This window comes from Bombina bombina, chromosome 5 (assembly GCF_027579735.1).
Source record: "Bombina bombina isolate aBomBom1 chromosome 5, aBomBom1.pri, whole genome shotgun sequence".
In the NCBI taxonomy this organism is placed as follows: Eukaryota; Metazoa; Chordata; class Amphibia; order Anura; family Bombinatoridae; genus Bombina; species Bombina bombina.
Window position 1 is genome coordinate 1,063,826,875 of NC_069503.1, and position 25,910 is coordinate 1,063,852,784.

Sequence of the window (25,910 nt, forward strand, 5' to 3'; positions counted from 1 at the left end):
GGTTTGTTATTTTATTAGGGGGCTTAGATTAGGTGTAAGTAGCTTAAAATTGTTGTAATATTTTTAACATGTTTGTAACTTATTTTTTTATTTTTTGTAACTTAGCTTTTTTTATTTTTTGTACTTTAGTTAGTTTATGTAATTGTATTTAATTGTAGTTATTTGTAGGTAGTTTATTTAGTTAATTTAATGATAGTGTAGTATTAGGTTTAATTGTAACTTAGGTTAGGATTTATTTTACAGGTAATTTTGTATTTCTTTTAGCTAGGTAGTTATTAAATAGTTAATAACTATTTAATAACTATTCTAACTAGCTAAAATAAATACAAAGTTACCTGTAAAATAAATATAAATCCTAAGATAGCTATAATATAATTATTAATTATATTGTAGCTATCTTAGGGTTTATTTTACAGGTAAGTATTTATTTTTAAATAGGAATAATTTATTAAAGTATAGTGTAGTGTTAGGTGTAATTGTAACTTAGGTTAGGATTTATTTCACAGGCACATTTCTCTTTATTTTAGCTAGGTAAGCTATTAAATAGTTAATAACTATTTAATAGTTATTGTACATGGTTAAAATAAATTGAAAGTTACCTGTAAAATAAATATAAATCCTAAAATAGCTAGAATATAATTATTATTTATATTGTAGCTATATTAGGGTTTATTTTAAAGGTAAGTATTTAGTTTTAAATAGGATTCATTTAGTTAATAAGAGTTAATTTATTTAGATTTATTTAATTAATATTTAAGTTAGGGGGGCGTTAGGGTTAGACTTAGGTTTAGGGGTTAATAATTTTATTACAGTGGCGGCGGCGTAGTGGGGGGCAGGATAGGGGTTAATAAATTTATTATAGGTGGCGACGGTGTAGGGGGGGCAGATTAGGGGTTAATAAATTTATTATAGGTGGCGACGGTGTAGTGGGGGCAGGATAGGGGTTAATACATTTAATATAGGTTGCGGCGGGTTCAGGGAGCGGCGGTTTATGGGTTAATACATTTATTATAGTTGCGGTGGGCTCCGGGAGCGGCGGTTTAGGGGTTAATATGTATAGAGTAGCTTGCGGTGGGCTCCGGGAGCGGCGGTTTAGGGGGTAATAACTTTATTTAGTTGCGGCGGTGTAGGGGGGGTCAGATTAGCGGTGTTTAGACTCGGGGTACATGTTAGGGTGTTAGGTGTAGACAGCTCCCATAGGAATGAATGGGATGTCTGTCAGCAGCGAACTTGTACTTTCGCTATGGTCAGACTCCCATTGATTCCTATGGGATCCGCCGCCTCCAGGGGTGGCGGATTGAAAACCAGGTACGCTGGGCCGTAAAAGTGCCGAGCGTACCTGCTAGTTTTTTGATAACTAGCAAAAGTAGTGAGAATGTGCCGCACTTGTGTGCGGAACATCTGGAGTGACGTAAGAATCGATCTGTGTCGGAACGGAGTCCGGCGGATCGATGCTTACGTCACAAAATTCTACTTTTGCCGGTCTCGAGCCTTTGATCAGCCTCGCCACAAATACGCTGCGGAATTCCAGCGTATTTGAGGTTGACGGCTTGATAACTACCCCCCAATGTAACTATAGACGTTACATAACGTCAATGGCAGAAACTAATAAAACTGTGGACAATAATATGGGGGGTAGTTATCAAGCCGTCTACTTTTCTGACTTCGCCGGCCCAATACGCCCGCCTAAGCTCGCCTACCTTCGCCGCCGCGGACCTGAAAAAATACGCCTAAGTTATCAAATAAAGCTGTCAAAAAGCCGCGGGGCGATGAGCAGCGGACTGTGACAGTTATCACTCATCCGATCTCGCTGCCCTTCGGCTTTTTCCCAGCTTTATTGCTAGCCTGTCACTAAGCACTCACACTAAACTGCACTGTTCTACCCCCTATACCGGCGCCCCCGGAGCCCCCCGCAACTAAATAAAGTTACTAACCCCTAAACCGCCACTCCTAGACCCCGCCGCAACTCTTATAAATGTATTAACCCCTAAACCGCCTCTCCTAGACCCTGCCGCAACTCTTATAAATGTATTAACCCCTAATCCGCCGCTCCCGGACACCGCTGCCACCTACAGTATACCTAGTAACCCCTATCCTGCCCCCCCCTACACCGTCGTCCTCTATTATAAAATTATTAACCCCTATCCTGCTGATCCCGCACCTCTCCGCAACTAAATAAATAGTTTAACCCCTAAACCGCCGCTCCATGAACCCGCCGCAACCTATATTAAACCTATTAACCCCTATCCTGCCTCCCCTACACCGTCGCCACCTATAATAAATTTATTAACCCCTAATCTGCCCCCCCTACACCGTCGCCACCTATAATAAATTTATTAACCCCTAATCTGCCCCCCACTACGCCGCCGCCACTGTAATAAAATTATTAACCCCTAAACCTAAGTCTAACCCTAACCCTAACACCCCCTAACTTAAATATTAATTAAATAAATCTAAATAAATTAACTCTTAATAACTAAATGAATCCTATTTAAAACTAAATACTTACCTTTAAAATAAACCCTAATATAGCTACAATATAAATAATAATTATATTATAGCTATCTTAGGATTTATATTTATTTTACAGGTAACTTTCAATTTATTTTAACCATGTACAATAACTATTAAATAGTTATTAACTATTTAATAGCTTACCTAGCTAAAATAAAGAGAAATGTACCTGTGAAATAAATCCTAACCTAAGTTACAATTACACCTAACACTACACTATACTTTAATAAATTATTCCTATTTAAAAATAAATACTTACCTGTAAAATAAACCCTAAGATATCTACAATATAATTAATAATTATATTATAGCTATCTTAGGATTTATATTTATTTTACAGGTAACTTTGTATTTATTTTAGCTAGTTAGAATAGCTATTAAATAGTTATTAACTATTTAATAACTACATAGCTAAAAGAAATACAAAATTACCTGTAAAATAAATCCTAACTTAAGTTACAATTAAACCTAATACTACACTATCATTAAATTAATTAAATACACTACCTACAAATAACTACAATTAAATACAATTACATAAACTAACTAAAGTACAAAAAATAAAAAAAGCTAAGTTACAAAAAATAAAAAAATAAGTTACAAACATGTTAAAAATATTACAACAATTTTAAGCTACTTACACCTAATCTAAGCCCCCTAATAAAATAACAAACCCCCCCAAAATAAAAAAATGCCCTACCCTATTCTAAATTAAATAAATTTCAAAGCTCTTTTACCTTACCAGCCCTTAAAAGGGCCATTTGTGGGGGCATGCCCCAAAGAAAACAGCTCTTTTGCCTGTAAAAGAAAAATACAACCCCCCCCAACATTAAAACCCACCACCCACATACCCCTAATCTAACCCAAACCCCCCTTGCAAAAACCTAACACTAATCCCCTGAAGATCATCCTACCTTGAGTCGTCTTCACTCAGCCGAGCCACCGATGGAACTGAAGAGGACATCCGGAGCGGAAGAAGTTAATCCTCCAAGCGGCGCTGAAGAAATCTTCCATCCGATGAAGTCATCATCCAGGCGGCGCTGAAGAAAAGTCTTCGATCCGGCCGATGTCATCTTCAAAGAGGCGCTGAAGAGGTCTTCTATCCGGGCGAAGTCATCTTCCAAGCCGGGTCTTGAATCTTCCTTCCGCCGACGCGGAACCACCTTCTTCACCTACGGACTACGACGAATGACGGCTCCTTTAAGGGACGTCATCCAAGATGGAGTCCCCTCAATTCCGATTGGCTGATAGGATTCTATCAGCCAATCGGAATTAAGGTAGGAAAATCTGATTGGCTGATGGAATCAGCCAATCAGATGCGAGCTCAATCTGATTGGCTGATCCAATCAGCCAATCAGATTGAGCTCGCATTCTATTGACTGATCAGAACAGCCAATAGAATGCGAGCTCAATCTGATTGGCTGATTGTGTCGGACGGAGTCCGGCGGATCGATGCTTACGTCACAAAATTCTACTTTTGCCGGTCTCGAGCCTTTGAACTAAGGCGTATCAGCCTCGCCACAAATACGCTGCGGAATTCCAGCGTATTTGAGGTTGACGGCTTGATAACTACCCCCCTATGGGTGAAGTGAAGCTCAATGAACTTAAAAGTGCTCTAGCCTAAACAATCAGACCCCACAGTAACCTCAGCTGCATGAATCTAGTAGCCAAATGTTGATGTTATCATTATCAATTATTATTATCTGTTATTTGCAGAGCGTCAACAGATTCCGCTGAGCTGTAAACATAGGAATAATATGCAAAGGTAGCATTTATAGGAGACAAATGCTTACAGGGCACTGCCAAGAGTTACACTGTTGTAAATCACCTCTCATTAATGGGATCTATGGCTTATAGGCTACATACTAAGGGGGTTGAAGGGGATGCCAAAGGAGAAGAGGAACACAGATAAGAAATCTTAGTGTATATTGTATGCATCTCTGAACAGTAGAGTCTTTAAGGAACGCTTGAAACTATGAATACTTGGAGAGTCTTGTGGAGCGAGGCAGAGTTCCATAAAATAGGGGTTATTCTGTAGACAGGACTGTGAGAAGGTAACAGGAGAGGAGGAGGTGAGCAAAGGGAATGGGATGGAGAGTATCTGGAGATGAGGCCAGAGATATAGGATGAAGTAGTGTTATTGAGGGCCTTGAATGTCAGAGTCAGGATTTTGTGTTATTATCATAAATTGATCAGCCACAACATTAAAACCTCTGACAGGTGAAGGGAATAATATTGATTATATTGTCACAAAGGCACCTGTCAAGGGGTGGGATATATAAAGCTGCAAGTGAACATTCAGTTCTTGACTTTCATGTGTTTGGAAGCAGGAAAAACAGGAACGCAAACATATCTGCGGTACTTTCACAAGGGCCAAATAGTGATGGCTAGACAACTGGGTCAGAGCACTTCCAAAACGGCAAGTCTTGGGGGGTATTCCCAATATGCAGTAGTTAGTACCTTCTAAATGTGGTGCAAGGAAGGACAGGCGGTGAACTGGTGTCAGGGTCATGGGGGCCCAAGTTTATTGATGCACGTGGGAAGTGAAGGCTAGCTCGTCTGGTCCGATCACACAGAAGAGCCAATGTAGCTGAAATCTCTGAAACAAATAATGCTGGCCATGATAGAAAGGTGTGAGAACACACAGTGTTTCACAGTTTGCTGTGTATGGGGTTGCTTAGCTGAAGACCAGTCAAAGTGTCAATGATGACCCCTGTCCACCTCCAAAATTGTCTTCAATGGGGATGTGAGCATCAGAACTGGACCATGGAGCAATAGAAAAACGTTGCCTGGTCTGATTTATCACTTTTTCTTTTTAGATCAGGTGGATAGTGTTATTTACCCGGGGAAGAGAATGCCACAGGATGCACTATAGGAAGAAGGCAGGCCGGCGGAGGCAGTGTTATGCTCTGGGCAATGTTCTGCTAGGAAACCTTGGATCCTTGCATTCATGTGGATGTTACTTTGACACGTACCACCTACCTAGGGATTGTTTCAGACCACATACACCCCTTCATGGCAATGGTGTTCCCTGATGGCAGGATAATGCACCCTGCAACACTGCAAAATTTGTTCAGGATTGGTTTGAGGAACATAACAAAGCGTTCAAGGTGTTGCCTTGGCCTCTAAATTCCCCAGATCTCAATCTGATTGAGCATCTGTGGGATGTGCTGAAACAACACATCCAATCCACGGAGGGCCCACCTTACAACTTGCAGGACTTAAAGGATCTGCTGCTAATATCTTTGTCTTCAGAGGTCTTGAGGAGTGCATGCCTCAACGCATCAGAGCTGTTTTGTCAGCACTAGGGGGACCTACATGATATTAGGCAGGTGGTTTTAATGTTGTGGCTAATTATATATATATATCAGTGATGTGCAGTCACTAGAGGCAGGTGAGGCAGTGCTTCACCTCTCATATGGGCAAAAATATATATTTTTTTATTGGCTTTAAAAAAAAAATTGTAATTTTTTTCCCCCAGCATTTTTTTCTCTCACAGCTATATGTTGTGCAATGGAGAGGCACAAGCAGGTCTGCCCACCATTACACAACATACACAACATGCTGCGCCATCTACTGGATGCAAGTGGTTAAGATCATTGCATGGCCCATTAACTGCTTATTTGAGGCAGTCCTATTTGGGCTGAACCAATCCAGCGAGAGGCATTAGTAAGTGGAACATAGGGTTGGGGCTGGATGTTAAATCATATAAAACAAAACAAAAATGGAAAAAAACAACTTTCATATATTTTGTTGCTGTCCTGTGAACCTGCTAGCTTTGCTAAAGTGAAAAAGAGAGTTCTGTTCTTCCCCACTAAGTGCAGTGGAATGTGCCACTGTCACTTCCTGAATCCTTACAGAGCAGGAAAAGAGGCACAGAGAGCACTGCAGTGTTTCAGCCACATCTTATTAAAGTAAGATTTCACTGAAAGGGATTCTGTTAGTGAAAATGATAATTTAATGAATGTGGTTTAGTGTTTTTTTACTCTTTTACAGCAGGGTCGTTTTTGTATTTTGTTTACTCAAACTTTACACCCACTAACTTAGCAGCTTGCCTCTGTACTTCACACTAAATTATAGACTAATTTTCTGAACTCTCTGTAGCTCTGCTGTTTTATTACTTTAAAATGCAGTGGTCCCCCCCCCCCTTGTGTGTGTGTGTGTGTGTGTGTGTGTGTCTCTCTCTCTCTCTATCCATCTCTCTCCTTATGTTTTCTTCTCCCCCATGGTCTCTTTCTCTCTCTGTCTCTCTTCCTCCCCCTCTGACTCTCATCCCTTATGTAATGAAAGAATCTATAAGCATAATTTGCAGCATTAAAGTAAAAAGTATGTTTTAAACATATTTTAATGGGCATGGATTTCTAGATCTCATAATCAGAGCAAGCATTGTGTTATCTGGCAAGAGTTTCTGTTACAATCCTTTTAGACTAAAATCAGATGTTTACTAAGTTGACCAGTTTTCCAAGACACCATTTAAAGGGACATGAAACCCATATGCAAATTTAAATAACTTTCCAATTTACATCTAATATCTAATTTTCTTCATTCTTTTGATGTCCTTTGTTGAAAATCATATCTAAATATGCTCAGTAGCTGCTGATTGGTGGCTGCACATAGATACCTCATGTGATTGGCTCACCCATGTGCATTGCTATTTCTTCAACAAAGGATATCTAAAGAATGAAGGCATATCCTAGCCACTGCCTCACCAGCCTCTGACGTCACTGCACGTCACTGATATCTATATATATATATATATATATATATATATATATATATATATATATATATATACACATACATGATTGTGGGAAAATACTTTTTACCCTACAGAAAAAAAAGATATGTATACAAAAATAGAGGCAGTTGTAAACTCTATATCCAGAGTAATCGCATTTGCATTGGGTGCAGTATGTAATTTTTTAAGTAAGCCCCCTGCTTCCTGCTAACTGCTAACTTCACTCTCCCAGCAAAGTTTCCATTTGCAGTGAAATCCATTACTTTCTATGGGAGACATCCTACTACTTGCAGGGGCAGACACCTTTTTTTTTAGATAATTTTCTGAGGGCAGCCCCTGCAAGCGTTGGGTGGTTTCTCACATCTGGCCCCGTGAAGTTTTGATCATTGGACCTTATGTTTGGGACATTGATATTCATCCATACTGTTGGAAAAAACATTTAATTCTTTTTCAACATGTTTTTATTACATTCATTACTTGTTTCAAATTTCACCTACATTTTTAATGTAAACTGTAACATTCAAATACTGAATATCACAGATGAACATTTGAATTTTATACTAATTAATTTTAAATTTGTTATGTCACAATTAATATTGGAGGTTTTTTGACACTTGTACTAGAAAGCTATTGTACATTTTCCTTTAGCATTTATGACCACACGTCCATCTGTCCTGTAGATCCCAGCATGGAAAGGAAGTGCCAGCAAACACTGACTGTAACTCTTTATGTTTCAAGTAACTTTTTTACATTGCAGTTATACACCTAATGTTATAGTTCTGTTTAGTATGTTGCCAATTCCAACAGTCAGAAACTGTGTCTTATGGCAGTGCCTTCAATAGTCAAATTCAACACTAAAAACAATGCATAAATAAAAACTTGTGTAAAACAGACCCTAACAGTAAAAAAAAAAAAGTCCTGTGGATGTCAGCACCCAGGGCTCATATAAAAATGATGTGCATTACTACTATGCAGATAACAAAAGCAAAACCTGCCTGGGAGAAATACTCCACCAAAAGTATATCACAGATTTTCTCTATTATGAGCAGAAGATGCTGCAATGTTTAGACACGGAAGGCCAGATTACCAGGAAGTGGTGTGCTATTTAGCGCTTTCGTTCAAGAGTAATTTTAGCTCATTGAGGTTTGCGATTTAGGTCTAACGTGGTGTCGGGTTAGCACACATAATTAATTAATAACCACAATGAGTGTTATTGAAATATAAAATATTCAAAATATTAATTTAAAAAAAAATCAATTATTTTACATACTATAAAAAAGTCTAAATAATCCATAGAATATATATACTTTTTACAGTACTTATAATAATTTTAAAAAAGTTATTATATTTTAATATTTTATATTTAATATTTCATTAAAGCGCATTGAGCTTAGCAATTCTTCATACGCACTAACCCGACATCACATTAGACCTGATCTCAAACCCTGTTGGGCGTTGCGCATATTTTACATTCCTATGTTCTTCAATTAGAAAAAATAAATTTTTATAATTGAATATATATTTCTATATATATCTGATAATGTTAATGTAAAATAGATATATATACCTATATATCTATTTTAATAGATATACAGGTATAGGTATATACATATATATATATATATATATATATATATATATATATATATATATATATATATATATATATATATATATACTGTATATATAGAAATGTGAATTTACACTAAACATTACATTTACATTGGAATGTTAAATATGTACAGTAAATATACAGTAAAACACAGAAATACACACATATATGCATATATATATATATATATATATATATATATATATATATATATATATATATATAAACATACATACACATATTTAGATATGTATATGTATAGATATATGCATTATAACCCTTTGGAGTTAAACACATTGTCATATACCATATACCTTTTAACCTTTGTAACTTTTTTATATTTATATGAATATTTTGTATCAGATAGTGTTTATATGAGTGTAATTGTATGTTAAAATGTATTTATGTTGTGTTTGGTGCAACTTTTTCAATGCTCTACCCTTTATGCGAGGGTTTCAGTTGCTCTAGCCCAATGAGCATAAAATGCAATTGCGCTCTCGCAATTGCGTTTACTTTCATCTTGTAATATGTGCGCTATTTCTGAAGCATGCAAAAAGCTGATATTTCTTGTGTGCAACAGTTAGAGCGTCACCTGTAATCTACCCCCAAATTAATTAATTACAGGAGGACAACATTGCAGGTAAATAAGTCTAAAAATGTTGATTGTTAGGTCTTGAGTGATAGAAATTTCTCATGTTTCTACAGCCACAGCATACCGTGCCTGATGTGTTTATTTGGCTGCTCAGCAATAATAAACGCGTGGCTTATGCACGTATCCCTGCCAGAGATATTCTGTACTCTCCTGTGCCCGAGGAGAGAGGCCACCACTGTGGGAAGATTAAAACACTCTTCTTTAAAGTAAGTATCATACTTTCTTATCTGTAATGTAAAATTGCTTTTTAGCACTTGAGGGTTTTTTTTTTACATTTTCTGCTTCTGTGCGAAACCTAAAGCACATCAATGAAAATTTGTTCTTTTTTAATGTGATTTTTATATGAATGTATATTTCCAAATACACTAAACTCCTTTTTATTTGTTAAACCATTTTTTTTTTGAGCAGTGTTCTAGTAAATAATACTCTAAACATATATTTAAGACATGAATGCATGCGCACCCAGCCACCTATAAGGTATATACATATATATGTATATACATATATATATATATATATATATATATATATATATATATATATTCATTTATCCACCAATCAGCAAGCACTATCCAGGGGGCTGAACCAAAATGGGCCAGTTCTTAAGTTTTTATTCCTGCTATCTCAAATAAAGATACCGGGAGAACGAAGAAAAAAATATAATAAGAATAAAGTAGAAAGTTGCTTAAAATTGAGTTCTCCAAGCGAATCATGAAAGAAAAATTTTGGATTTAGTATCCATTTAACAGCACCCACAAATGTTAATCCACTCCACTCTTCCTCAGGACTAAAAGGAACCCCCTTTCATGACCCCCCAAGAACAATCAACTATGATCCAAACGACCCTCTTGCATTATGTCAAATGAAGTCTAATTGCCCCCAAAACATTTTTTCAATCCATGCTCTTTCCATCTTCAGTTTTATCTGACCACAGTAACAAAGGCCCCCTGCAGTCCTTTTCCATGATGTAGGTCTGGGCTTGGCCTGATTTCTTTAATAATTAAAGGAACTTTCTTAAATGTATATTGAACATTAAATACAGTTTACAAGTAAAAAGTAAAGTATTAAAGTTATTCTCCTCCTCACTATAGTTATGGTTGCCGGCAAGTTGAAACTTAGCTTTCACTGCATTCCATAGCTGATGTGTTTGTTTACGTGTAGCAACTCTCATTCATCTACTTGCAGTAAAACATAGGTTCCAATATAGCGACACCAATAATTAGAGATAGGCGCATAAAATGTATACAGTGTTTAATGTAACTTTAAGGAATCCAAACAAAGTAATTAACCAATCATATTTGAGAAGATAGGGATTATAATCAGAATGGAACCCTCTTAGTCTTCTGGTGAGTGAATCTCTAATGAAGATCTGATTGGTGTTTAATTTTTCACCAATTTATATAATTAACTTAATAAAAATTAATCTTTAAGTTAAATTGTTAATAAACATTCTGTCCTTTATACTCATTTATAAATATACAAACACTTTTCTAAAATGCTGAGGTTCATTTTTTGTACAGCTCCCAGGAAAGCGAGGACCTGGATGGAATGTCCAAGCCAAGGTAGATGTGTACATGTGGCTGGGCTCAAGTAAGTACTCCAATGCCATCTTTGAAAACCTGCCTATCGGATATGAAGTGGAAACACATCCAGCATCCAGTGGTCATCATGGACCTCTACCACCAGGAAATGTGGTCTACAATTGTAAGTGTATCTACTTCTGATTGAGGAAAGAAATTCCTAATTTTATAACAATGAATGTGTCTAAATGTAATACAATTATGATTAAATGTATTGTATTATATAGGTTTTTTATTTTGTTTGATCTCTTGTGTGATACAGTAGTATTAATAATTGTAATGTGCTTAAAAAAGGGAAAAAATGCATTTAATACATTAATATAATTTTATTGAGGGCTGTTAACATTGTTCGTGTTTAATGAAATAAAACTGAATAATTTATGGATTTTTTACTTTGTAAAAGTAGAATAACTGACATAACTGAGATAAATTGATCATCTCTTAGCAATCACATATTTAAACAAAGAATGGGCACAGATATCCTACTAATCAGCTATTACTGTGGTAATTCTTCTGCAATCTAAACACTGTTATACAGTTGCTAATTATGAATTTAGTTACCTTTATTGAGTCCTAAAATTTTCAAAATTTTCAGTCATATATTTAAAGAATAGGTATAAAGTGAATGTCAATTTTGATGAATCAGTGCCCGGTTTTTAAAAACCCTATTAAAAACAGGGGCACTTTCATTCATCAAACTTTAGATTTTACTCGTTTTGTTAAAATACTAAGGCCTAGATTTAGAGTTTGGCGGTAGCCATCAAAACCAGCGTTAGAGGCTCCTAACGCTGGTTTTTACCGCCCGCTGGTATTTGGAGTCAGTCAGGAAAGGGTCTAACGCTCACTTTGCAGCCGCGACTTTTCCATACCGCAGATCCCCCTACGCCATTTGCGTATCCTATCTTTTCAATGGGATCTTTCTAACGCCGGTATTTAGAGTCTTGGCTGAAGTGAGCGTTAGAAATCTAACGACAAAACTCCAGCCGCAGAAAAAAGTCAGGAGTTGAGAGCTTTCTGGGCTAACGCCGGTTTATAAAGCTCTTAACTACTGTGCTCTAAAGTACACTAACACCCATAAACTACCTATGTACCCCTAAACCGAGGCCCCCCACATCGCCGCCACTCTATTAAAATGTTTTAACCCCTAATCTGCCGCTCCATACACCGCCGCCACCTACGTTATCCCTATGTACCCCTAATCTGCTGCCCCTAATACCGCCGACACCTACATAATATTTATTAACCCCTAATCTGCCGCCCCCAACGTCGCCGCCACCTACCTACACTTATTAACCCCTAATCTGCCTACCGGACCGCACCGCTACTATAATAAATGTATTAACCCCTAATCCGCCTCACTCCCGCCTCAATAACCCTATAATAAATAGTATTAACCCCTAATCTGCCCTCCCTAACATCGCCGACACCTAACTTCAAGCATTAACCCCTAATCTGCCGGCCGGAGCTCACCGCTACTCTAATACATTTTTTAACCCCTAAAGCTAATTCTAACCCTAACACCCCCCTAAGTTAAATATAATTTTTATATAACTAAATAAATTAACTCTTATTAAATAAATTATTCCTATTTAAAGCTAAATACTTACTTGTAAAATAAACCATAATATAGCTACAATATAAATAATAATTATATTGTAGCTATTTTAGGATTAATATTTATTTTACAGGCAACTTTGTATTTATTTTAACCAGGTACAATAGCTATTAAATAGTTAATAACTATTTAATAGCTACCTAGTTAAAATAGTTACAAAATTACCTGTAAAATAAATCCTAACCTAAGTTACAATTAAACCTACACTATCAATAAATTAATTAAATACAATACCTACAAATAAATACAATGAAATAAACTAACTAAAGTACAAAAAATAAAAAAGAACTAAGTTACAAAAAATAATAAAATATTTACAAACATTAGAAAAATATTACAACAATGTTAAACTAATTACACCTACTCTAAGCCACCTAATAAAATAACAAAGACCCCCAAAATAAAAAAATGCCCTACCCTATTCTAAAATTAAAATAGAAAAGCTCTTTTACCTTACCAGCCCTGAAAAGGGCCCTTTGCGGGGCATGCCCCAAAGAATTCAGCTCTTTTGCCTGTAAAAAAAAAATACAATACCCACCCCCAACATTACAACCCACCACCCATATACCCCTAATCTAACCCAAACCCCCCTTAAATAAACCTAACACTAAGCCCCTGAAGATCTTCCTGCCTTATCTTCACCACGCCGGGTTCACCGATCGATCCAGAAGAGCCTCCGATGTCTTGATCCAAGCCCAAGCGGGGGCTGAAGATGTCCATGATCCGGCTGAAGTCTTCATCCAAGCGGGAGCTGAAGAGGTTCATGATCCGGCTGAAGTCTTCTATCAAGCGGCATCTTCAATCTTCTTTCTTCCGGATCCATGTTCATCCCGCCGACGCGGAACATCCATCTTCACCGACGACTTCCCGACGAATGACGGTTCCTTTAAGGGATGTCATCCAAGATGGCGTCCCTCGAATTCCGATTGGCTGATAGGATTCTATCAGCCAATCGGAATTAAGGTAGGAAAATTCTGATTGGCTGATGGAATCAGCCAATCAGAATCAAGTTCAATCCGATTGGCTGATCCGATCAGCCAATCAGATTGAGCTCGCATTCTATTGGCTGATCGGAACAGGTCTTTCTTATTTTATTAGGGGGCTTAGAGTAGGTGTAATTAGTTTAACATTGTTGTAATATTTTTCTAATGTTTGTAAATATTTTTTTATTTTTTGTAACAGTTCTTTTTTATTTTTTGTACTTTAGTTAGTTTATTTCATTGTATTTATTTGTAGGTATTGTAGTTAATTAATTTATTGATAGTGTAGTGTTAGGTTTAATTGTAGATAATTGTAGGTATTTTATTTAATTAATTTATTGATAGTCTAGTGTTAGGTTTAATTGTAACTTAGGTTAGGATTTATTTTACAGGTAATTTTGTAATTATTTTAACTAGGTAACTATTAAATAGTTATTAACTATTTAATAGCTATTGTACCTGGTTAAAATAATTACAAAGTTGCCTGTAAAATAAATATTAATCCTAAAATAGCTACAATATAATAATAATTTATATTGTAGCTATATTAGGGTTTATTTTACAGGTAAGTATTTAGCTTTAAATAGGAAAAATTTATTTAATAAGAGTTAATTTATTTAGTTAGATTTAAATTATATTTAATTTAGGGGGGTGTTAGGGTTAGACTTAGCTTTAGGGGTTAATACATTTATTAGAGTAGCGGTGAGATCCGGTCGGCAGATTAGGGGTTAATTATTGTAGGTAGGTGGAGGCGACGTTGGGGGCGGCAGATTAGGGGTTAATAAATATAATATAGGGGTCGGCGGTGTTAGCGGCAGCAGATTAGGGGTACATAGGGATAACGTAGGTTGCGGCGGTGTACGGAGCGGCATATTAGGGGTTAATAATAATATGCAGGGGTCAGCGATAGCGGGGGCGGCAGATTAGGGGTTAATAAATATAACATAGGGGTCGGCGGTGTTAGGGGCAGCAGATTAGGGGTACAATGAAACAATGGGGCTGCGTTAGGAGCTTAACGCTGCTTTTTTGCATGTGTTAGGTTTTTTTTCAGCTCAAACAGCCCCATTGTTTTCTATGGGGGAATTGTGCACGAGCACGTTTTTGAAGCTGGCCGCGTCCGTAAGCAACGCTGGTATTTAGAGTTGCAGTGGCGGTAAATATGCTATACGCTCCCTTTTTTGGAGCCTAACGCAGCCCTTCTGTGAACTCTAAATACCAGTGGTATTTAAAAGGTGCGGGGGGAAAAAAAGCATGTGTAGCTATCGCACCCCTTTGGCCGCAGAACTCTAACTCTAGCCGTAACTTTTTAATCTTGAAAGCCGCTCCAGCGCTTCCCTGGCCCGTCGCAAGCCTCTTCATATATAAAAAATAAGGAACCTGGCTTCCTCCAATTACGGCGTTGCCTCAGTCAATGATTCCCCTGGGGGGGGAGCCGTGATTGGAGGATTCCGTATTCGTCATTGCTGACGTATGAAGTGACGAGAGGCAGGAGGGGGAATCGATGGAGCGACTTTTAAGATTAAAAGGTAAGTATTTTAACAAAACGAGTGAAATGTAAAGTTGATGAATGAAAGTGCCCCCGTTTTTAATAGTATTTTTAAAAACCGGGCACTGATTCATCAAACTTGACATTCACTTTAAAATATAAAAGAGCACAATAATAGAATGTAGGTAGAAAGGGATATACCACAGTTGTGTTACCCAAATGAATAAATGGCTCCCCCAATGTGAATTGTGCTTACAAGATGTAAACAGACAGTATGGAAAAACAAATATGCAATGAAGAACATTTACACAAATAGTTTGATTGTGTACACACTTAACTTGTGTCTACAAGAGGAAAACAGCCTTTATCTGTACATGATACCATAATCTGTACATGGCTAATAAAGGGTTTGTTAAGTATTCAGATCGCTTATAAGATATAGTAGCACACTTCTATTTTAGAGTTCACAAGTTCAAACCACACTTTAATTGTAGTCATGTTTTGCGATCATACAGAAACTCAATATCATATTTTAAAGGACCAGTCAACACATTAGATGTGCATAATCAACAAATGCAAGATAACAAGACAATGCAATAGCACTTAGTCTGAACTTCAAATGAGTAGTAGATTTTTTTATAACAAATTTCAAAGTTATGTCTATTTCCACTCCCCTTGTACCATGTGATAGCAATCAGCCAATCACAAATGCATATACGTATAGTCTGTGAATTCTTGCACATGCTCAGTAGGATCTGGTGACTCAAAAATTGTAAATATAAAAGACTGTGCACATTTTATTAATGGAAGTAAATTGGAAAGTTGGTTAAAATTACATGCTGTATCTGAATCATGAAAATGTAATTTAACCTGAGTGTCCCTTTAAGGGGCTAAAACAATTAGTTATTCAGTTCAGAGGCGTAACCAGAAACCACAGGGCCCAGGTGCAAGAATCTAAGACCCACCCCAAAGAAGTGAATTTGATACATATCTTTTTTTTTTTTTTAATATTTAACACAGAAAAAAAATTGTGAATCAGATTACATGTCGGAAAACGGGGGTACCCTGTGCCCACAGTTTGTGAGATGGTCTGAACCCCTATTACTGAATATAGTTACACTGTTTAACCCACCAGTAGTGTATATAGTGAGTTAGTAACCACAGTCTGTAATCTGCCGGTGAGATGGCTGGCCGGACCCTACCCGCCCCAGTACTTTATATAGTGACCCCAGTAGTCTGTGACATGGTCCAGCCCCCCCCCCGTTCTGTATATAGTGGTACTGTTTTGTGACAATGTTTACCCCCTAATGCTGTAGTAACAATGTCTGTAATCTGATGGTTCCACAAACATACACACACACACACATGCATAAATGCACACATAGTAAAATACATACATACACATATACACACACACATAAACATACACACAGACATTTACACACTTACATACATACATACATACATACACATGCCTATAGGTTTAAGCTTTGGTTTAATTGTACATTACAGTCATCACCCTGTGAGGTCATGGAATAACAAAAACATAATTTATGCTTACCTGATAAATTCCTTTCTCCTGTAGTGTGATCAGTCCACGGGTCATCATTACTTCTGAGATATTGCTCCTCCCCAACAGGAAGTGCAAGAGGATTCACCCAGCAGAGCTGCCATATAGCTCCTCCCCTCTACGTCACCTCCAGTCATTCGACCAAGGACCAACGAGAAAGGAGAAGCCAAAGGGTGTAGTGGTGACTGGAGTATAATTTAAAAAATATTTACCTGCCGTAAAAAACAGGGCGGGCCGTGGACTGATCACACTACAGGAGAAAGGAATTTATCAGGTAAGCATAAATTATGTTTTCTCCTGTTAAGTGTGATCAGTCCACGAGTCATCATTACTTCTGGGATACCAATACCAAAGCAAAAGTACACGGATGACGGGAGGGACAGGCAGGCTCTTTATACAGAAGGAACCACTGCCTGAAGAACCTTTCTCCCAAAAATAGCCTCCGAAGAAGCAAAAGTGTCAAATTTGTAAAATTTGGAAAAAGTATGAAGCGAAGACCAAGTTGCAGCCTTGCAAATCTGTTCAACAGAGGCCTCATTCTTAAAGGCCCAAGTGGAAGCCACAGCTCTAGTGGAATGAGCTGTAATTCTTTCAGGAGGCTGCTGTCCAGCAGTCTCATAAGCTAAACGTATTATGCTACGAAGCCAAAAAGAGAGAGAGGTAGCAGAAGCTTTTTGACCTCTCCTCTGACCAGAGTAAACGACAAACAGGGAAGACGTTTGTCGAAAATCTTTAGTTGCCTGTAAATAAAATTTTAGGGCATGAACTACATCCAGATTGTGCAGAAGTCGTTCCTTCCTTGAAGAAGGATTTGGACACAAGGATGGAACAACAATCTCTTGATTGATATTCCTGTTAGTGACTACCTTAGGTAAGAACCCAGGTTTAGTACGCAGAACTACCTTATCCGAGTGAAAAATCAAATAAGGAGAATCCCAATGTAAGGCTGATAACTCAGAGACTCTTCGAGCCGAGGAAATAGCCATTAAAAATAGAACTTTCCAAGATAACAACTTTATATCAATGGAATGAAGGGGTTCAAACGGAACGCCCTGTAAAACGTTAAGAACAAGGTTTAAACTCCATGGCGGAGCAACAGTTTTAAACACAGGCTTAATCCTGGCCAAAGCCTGACAAAAAGCCTGAACGTCTGGAACTTCTGACAGACGTTTGTGCAACAGAATGGACAGAGCTGAGATCTGTCCCTTTAAGGAACTAGCGGATAAACCCTTTTCTAAACCTTCTTGTAGAAAAGACAATATCCTAGGAATCCTAACCTTACTCCAAGAGTAACCTTTGGATTCGCACCAATATAGGTATTTACGCCATATTTTATGGTAAATCTTTCTGGTAACAGGCTTCCTAGCCTGTATTAAGGTATCAATAACCACGTTTTGATAAAATCAAGCGTTCAATTTCCAAGCAGTCAGCTTCAGAGAAGTTAGATTTTGATGTTTGAAAGGACCCTGTATCAGAAGGTCCTGTTTCAGAGGTAGAGACCAAGGTGGACAGGATGACATGTCCACCAGATCTGCATACCAAGTCCTGCGTGGCCATGCAGGCGCTATTAGAATCACTGATGCTCTCTCCTGTTTGATTCTGGCAATCAATCGAGGAAGCATCGGGAAGGGTGGAAACACATAAGCCATCCTGAAGGTCCAAGGTGCTGTCAAGGCATCTATCAGGACCGCTACCGGATCCCTGGATCTGGACCCGTAACGAGGAAGCTTGGCGTTCTGTCGAGACGCCATGAGATCTATCTCTGGTTTGCCCCAATGACGAAGTATTTGGGCAAAGACCTCCGGATGAAGTTCCCACTCCCCCGGATGAAAAGTCTGACGACTTAAAAAATCCGCCTCCCAGTTCTCCACTCCCGGGATGTGGATTGCTGACAGGTGGCAAGAGTGAGACTCTGCCCAGCGAATTATCTTTGATACTTCCATCATTGCTAGGGAGCTTCTTGTCCCTCCCTGATGGTTGATGTAGGCTACAGTCGTGATGTTGTCCGACTGAAACCTGATGAACCCCCGAGTTGTCAACTGGGGCCAAGCCAGAAGGGCATTGAGAACTGCTCTCAATTCCAGAATGTTTATTGGTAGGAGACTCTCCTCCTGATTCCATTGTCCCTGAGCCTTCAGAGAATTCCAGACGGCGCCCCAACCTAGTAGGCTGGCGTCTGTTGTTACAATTGTCTAGTCTGGCCTGCTGAATGGCATCCCCCTGGACAGATGTGGCCGAGAAAGCCACCATAGAAGAGAATTTCTGGTCTCTTGATCCAGATTCAGAGAAGGGGACAAGTCTGAGTAATCCCCATTCCACTGACTTAGCATGCACAATTGCAGCGGTCTGAGGTGTAGGCGTGCAAAGGGTACTATGTCCATTGCCGCTACCATTAAGCCGATTACCTCCATGCATTGAGCCACTGACGGGTGTTGAATGGAATGAAGGACACGGCATGCACTTTGAAGTTTTGTTAACCTGTCTTCTGTCAGGTAAATTTTCATTTCTACAGAATCTATAAGAGTCCCCAGGACGGGAACTCTTGTGAGTGGAAAGAGAGAACTCTTCTTTTCGTTCACCTTCCATCCATGCGACCTTAGAAATGCCAGTACTAACTCTGTATGAGACTTGGCAGTTTGAAAGCTTGAAGCTTGTATCAGAATGTCGTCTAGGTACGGAGCTACCGAAATTCCTCGCGGTCTTAGTACCGCCAGAAGAGCACCCAGAACCTTTGTGAAGATTCTTGGAGCCGTAGCCAATCCGAATGGAAGAGCTACAAACTGGTAATGCCTGTCTAGAAAGGCAAACCTTAGATACCGGTAATGATCTTTGTGGATCGGTATGTGAAGGTAAGCATCTTTTAAATCCACTGTGGTCATGTACTGACCCTTTTGGATCATGGGTAAAATTGTCCGAATAGTCTCCATTTTGAACGATGGAACTCTTAGGAATTTGTTTAGGATCTTTAAATCCAGGATTGGCCTGAAAGTTCCCTCTTTTTTGGGAACCACAAACAGATTTGAGTAAAACCCTTGTCCCTGTTCCGACCGTGGAACTGGATGGATTACTCCCATTAATAAAAGCTCTTGTACGCAGTGTAGAAACGCCTCTTTCTTTATTTGGTTTGTTGACAACCTTGACAGATGAAATCTCCCTCTTGGGGGAGAGTATTTGAAGTCCAGAAGGTATCCCTGAGATATTATCTCTAGCGCCCAGGGATCCTGGACATCTCTTGCCCAAGCCTGGGCGAAGAGAGAAAGTCTGCCCCCCACTAGATCCGTTCCCGGATCGGGGGCCCTCAATTCATGCTGTTTTAGGGGCAGCAGCAGGTTTCCTGGCCTGCTTGCCCTTGTTCCAGGACTGGTTAGGTCTCCAGCCTTGTCTGTAGCGAGCAACAGATCCTTCTTGTTTTGGAGTAGAGGAAGTTGATGCTGCTCCTGCTTTGAAATTCCGAAAGGAACGAAAATTAGATTGTCTAGCCTTAGGTTTGGCTCTGTCTTGAGGCAGGGCATGGCCTTTACCTCCTGTAATGTCAGCGATAATTTCTTTCAATCCGGGCCCGAATAAGGTCTGCCCTTTGAAAGGTATATTAAGTAATTTAGACTTAGAAGTAACGTCAGCTGACCAGGATTTTAGCCACAGTGCTCTGCGCGCCTGAATGGCGAATCCGGAATTCTTAGCCGTAAGCTTAGTTAAATGTACTACGGCATCTGAAATAAATGAGTTAGCTAACTTAAGAGCTTTAAGCTTGTGTGTAATCTCATCTAATGGAGCTGATTCAAGTGTCTCTTCCAGAGACTCAAACCAAAATGCTGCTGCAGCCGTGACAGGCGCAATGCATGCAAGGGGTTGCAATATAAAACCTTGTTGAACAAACATTTTCTTAAGGTAACCCTCTAACTTTTTATCCATTGGATCTGAAAAGGCACAGCTATCCTCCACCGGGATAGTGGTACGCTTAGCTAAAGTAGAAACTGCTCCCTCCACCTTAGGGACCGTTTGCCATAAGTCCCGTGTGGTGGTGTCTATTGGAAACATCTTTCTAAATATCGGAGGGGGTGAGAACAGCACACCGGGTCTATCCCACTCCTTAGTAACAATTTCAGTAAGTCTCTTAGGTATAGGAAAAACGTCAGTACTCGACGGTACCGCAAAATATTTATCCAACCTACACATTTTCTCTGGTATTGCAACTGTGTTACAATCATTCAGAGCCGCTAACACCTCCCCTAGTAATACACGGAGGTTTTCCAGCTTTAATTTAAAATTTGAAATATCTGAATCCAATCTGTTTGGATCAGAACCGTCAGCCGCAGAATGAAGCTCTCCGTCCTCATGTTCTGCAAGTTGTGACGCAGTATCTGACATGGCCCTAACATTATCAGCGCACTCTGTTCTCATCCCAGAGTGATCACGCTTACCTCTTAGTTCTGGTAATTTAGCCAAAACTTCAGTCATAACAGTAGCCATATCCTGTAATGTGATTTGTAATGGCCGCCCAGATGTACTCGGCGCCACAATATCACGCACCTCCCGAGCGGGAGATGCAGGTACTGACACGTGAGGTGAGTTAGTCGGCATAACTCTCCCCTCGTTGTTTGGTGAAATGTGTTCAATTTGTACAGATTGACTCTTATTTAAAGTAGCATCAATGCAGTTAGTACATAAATTTCTATTGGGCTCCACTTTGGCATTAGCACATATAGCACAGATGTCTTCCTCTGAATCAGACATGTTTAACACACTAGCAAATAAACTAGCAACTTGGAAATACTTTTCAAGTAATTTATTATAATAAGAAAACGTACTGTGCCTATAAGAAGCACAGAAAGAGTTATGACAGTTGAAAGTTAATAAACTGAAAGGTTATAGCATCAAATCTTTGTAAAAAACACAATTTTAGCAAAGGCTTGTTCCCATTAGCAAAGGATAACTAACCCTGATAGCAGAAAAAAAAGTTACAGAAATAAACGTTTTTTATCACAGTCAACTACAATCTCACAGCTCTGCTGTGAGTGATTACCTCCCTCAAAACTAGTTTTGAAGACCCCTGAGTTCTGTAGAGATGAACCGGATCATGCAGGAAGTACAGTGAGCTTCTGACTGAATTTTTTGATGCGTAGCAAAAGCGCCAAAAACGGCCCCTCCCCCTCACACACAACAGTGAGAGAGATCAGTAAACTGTCATAAATTAAATAAAACAACTGCCAAGTGGAAAAAAATAGTGCCCAAAATATTTTATTCACCCAGTACCTCAGAAATGAAACGATTTTACATGCCAGCAAAAAACGTTTAACATAAATTAAGTGTTATTAAAAAGCCTGTTGCTAGTCCCTGCAAATTAGGCTAAAGTCTTATGCACACAGTATAATTCCAGTGAAGTGCCATTCCCCAGAATACTGAAGTGTAAAATATACATACATGACAGCCTGATACCAGTTGCTGCTACTGCATTTAAGGCTGAGTTTACATTATATCGGTATGGCAGAATTTTCTCATCAATTCCATTGTCAGAAAATAATAAGCTGCTACATACCTCTTTGCAGATTAATCTGCCCGCTGTCCCCTGATCTGAAGTTTACCTCTCCTCAGATGGCCGAGAAACAGCAATATGATCTTAACTACGCCGGCTAAAATCATAGTAAAAACTCAGGTAGATTCTTCTTCAAATTCTACCAGAGAAGGAATAACACACTCCGGTGCTATTATAAAATAACAAACTTTTGATTGAAGGTATAAAACTAAGTATAATCACCATAGTCCTCTCACACATCCTATCTAGTCGTTGGGTGCAAGAGAATGACTGAGGGTGACGTAGAGGGGAGGAGCTATATGGCAGCTCTGCTGGGTGAATCCTCTTGCACTTCCTGTTGGGGAGGAGCAATATCCCAGAAGTAATGATGACCCGTGGACTGATCACACTTAACAGGAGAAATTATTATTAAATTAAATATACATCAAATATCAAAGGAACCTAAATCAAAGAGAGAGGAACAAGAATTGTAATTCTATGAGCCATGACTTCCTGGCCTGGTGGGTTGTTCTATGTTACCAAGTTAGTATTTTACAGCATTAATAGTATCACAGAGACGGCAACATTTAACCCTTTTATTGCAAATTATTTAACCACTTGATTGGCCACAATTCCCATGCATGATGCACAGTTGTCAACCCAATTTATAGCAGTTTGTTTTCTTGGTAAAATAACTTTTTATACATTCAACATAATTTTATCAAAATAAATAAATACAAAACTTACAGTACTGATACTCACAGGCATTGTCACAAATGTAGTATGCAGTTGGACCATTCAAATATAATTAAAACCATTATAGTGTTCTGTTACTAAATATGAAAATCTAATGGTAGCAGGGAAAAAAAAGCATCTTGTAGTAAATTAGGTCCCTACTACCCCCCCAGCCAGTACTATATGTAATGTGTGACTGTGAAGTGATACAGTCTGTGAGATGGTTCGGCCCTGATACTCCCCTAAAATGCTCAGCCTCATCGGTTGCGGCCATTGCACTACTGACCACCTGACACCTGTCCAGTCCACTACTCCAGTTACTGGTTCAATTTAATCAGACTGGCAGCCTGCCACAATGCCTCACACTGACTCATCACCACTAGCCGAGTAGCCAACCACCAAAGCCAATTACAGTCAGTCAGGCTCAGAGTCAGGGATCATGATGGAAGTTACCAATGGGTAAAACAGAAACACTAACCCCTGTAGTCAGAGACAGAGACACTAGTGAAGCATCACGTCACACTCACATGATATCAGTGCAGGCAGCGGCAGGTCAACGTTTTATTTTGAAAACATTTTTACATTTTTTTTGCTGAAGCTGGGCCCCCTGATTCAGTTACAAATTTAATTTAATATAAATTGTACAAATTGGTGCAGACTCTTAAATACATATTTTTACCAAAATGATAAAGGGAAAATGAGACAGTAATAGCTATTTTTTTAAAGACAAGGATTTCAGCATTCTATTATATATGAAAAGAAATATGCATGATATCTTATAGCGCTAATGAGATCTATATGGAATCCTAGAAAATGGAAATCCTAACCGCAACATCTAGAAATGGCGTTTAGCAATCCGGTCTTAAAAGATATCATATCCCTTCATACTTCCATTTCATCATTGTAATTTACAGTACTTTCATCTTTTTAAATGGTATTTCTATTGTCAATAGGGTCATTGTGATCAGAATTTAACCGTTTACCATTCTGTCTTGTTTTTACAAAAATCAGAAGTCTCAAAAATGCTTTTTTTAATAACTGCAATTAAAATATCTCCATCATTGTGTCACTATCTTCTTAAAGTAACAGAAATTCGCCATAGAAAAACTTACTTACCTGCTCTATTTGACATGAAAATGCTAACACACCCTAGACTAATGCTTGAACAATTAAAAACAATTTTGGGCTTGTAATATGATTGCAAAAATATAAGCTCTATTGATTTTGCTTGAGTGATGTTAATGCACAATAGCGCTAGTATTATTTTGTACTCCACTTGTAATGTACCCATAATCATTCGGCAAATATGCACAGTTTACCCATCATGCCTTATTGCATATATAAAAAATGACTTTCAGAATGTTTAACAATTTTCAGGAAGATTTTATAGTACAAAAAGTACATTTTACACACGTAAATTATTATTTTACTTTGACACTGTACAACGGAATACAAAACCACGATATTTGTAATATTTGCTTTCTAAGGTTTCTCACTATTTTGCCCCATAGTTCCTTTTGTGAGATACAAGCATTGAGTAAAGTTTGGCAGGGGTAAAACAATAATCTGTGCAGTGTCAGCACAGTGCAAATGATCAATTAATGGTTCCCTTTGATTTCAACATGAGCCAATAATACTAAACCATGGCCGATGTTTGTGGACATGCAAGAAAATTGGGACTTGTAAACTGACACCGGACATTAAAGTTATGGTAAATCCTAGCGTCTTTTAAGGGGACTTTCAGTAAAAAAAACTTCATGCTGAAAGTACCTTTATTTGTCTGTGAGTTTATGCTGAGCGCCTCAGGCCGCCAACGACAAAAACACTATTTTTTTTAATGAGGTGACGTTTCCACCTCTTATTCAATAGCCATGCTAGCTGTTCGACATTATGGCCTCTATTTATCAAGGTCTGGTGGACCTGATCCGACAGTGTGGATCAGGTCCACCAGACCTCGCTAAATACGGAGAGCAATACGCTCTCCGTATTCAGCATTGCACCAGCAGCTCACAAGAGCTGCTGGGGCAACGCCACCCCCTGCAGACTCGCGGCCAATCGGCCGCCAGGAGGGGGGTGTCAATCAACCCAATCGTACTAAATCGGGTTGATTTCCGGCGATGTTTGTCCGCCTGCTCAGACCAGGCAGACAGGTTATGGAGCAGCGGTCTTTGTGACCGCTGCTTCATAACTGCTGTTTCTGGCGAGTCTGAAGACTCGCCAGAAACACGGGGCATCAAGCTCCATTCGGAGCTTGATAGACCCCTAAGCCATATGGCTAGCACGGCTATAGGCTTAGAGGTGGAAACGTCACCTCTTATCCAAATTAGCATTTTGCCGTGGGCGGGCAGAGGTGCTCAGCTCGGCATAAACTCACAGGCAAATAAAGGTACTTTCAACATTAATTGTTTTATACTTTATGACTGAAAGTCCCCTTTATTTATAGCACTGGTGAATCCTAGGATTTACCACCATTTTAAGCATTAAAAATGAAAAATTTACTCTTGATGTTCACCAATAATTAATTATCAGCAACTGTAAACATAAACCATGAGTATTTTGTTGCTTCTAAGTAGTTAAAGGACCACTAAACACATTAGAATAGCAGAATCAATAAATGTATACTAAATAGACAATGCACTTTGTTTCACTTTCACATGAGAAATTTTAAAGTTAGTTTTATTTCCTTCCCACATGTGAAAGCCATCAGCCAATCACAAAATGCATGTACATATATTCTGAGAATCTTGCACACACTCAATAGGAGATGGTTCCACAAAAGTATGCATATATAAAAAGATTGTGCATATTTTGTTAATGGATGTGAATTGGACATTTGTGTGCTCTATCTGAAACATGAAAGTTTAATTTTGACTTTAGTGTTTCTTTAAGAACATTTTTTATTTGTAGCATATCTTT

At 38.6% G+C, this 25,910-nt stretch overlaps 1 protein-coding gene across 1 annotated transcript in view; it reads left to right on the forward strand.

Moving 5' to 3' along the window:
- Positions 1–25,910, forward strand: part of FER1L6 (fer-1 like family member 6) — a 335,220-nt gene that overhangs the window by 141,316 nt on the left and 167,994 nt on the right. The window contains exons 17-18 of the mRNA XM_053715940.1: positions 9,570–9,722; positions 11,037–11,220. Coding sequence (XP_053571915.1) covers positions 9,570–9,722; positions 11,037–11,220 — 337 coding nt within the window. The remainder of the gene's footprint in view (positions 1–9,569; positions 9,723–11,036; positions 11,221–25,910) is intronic.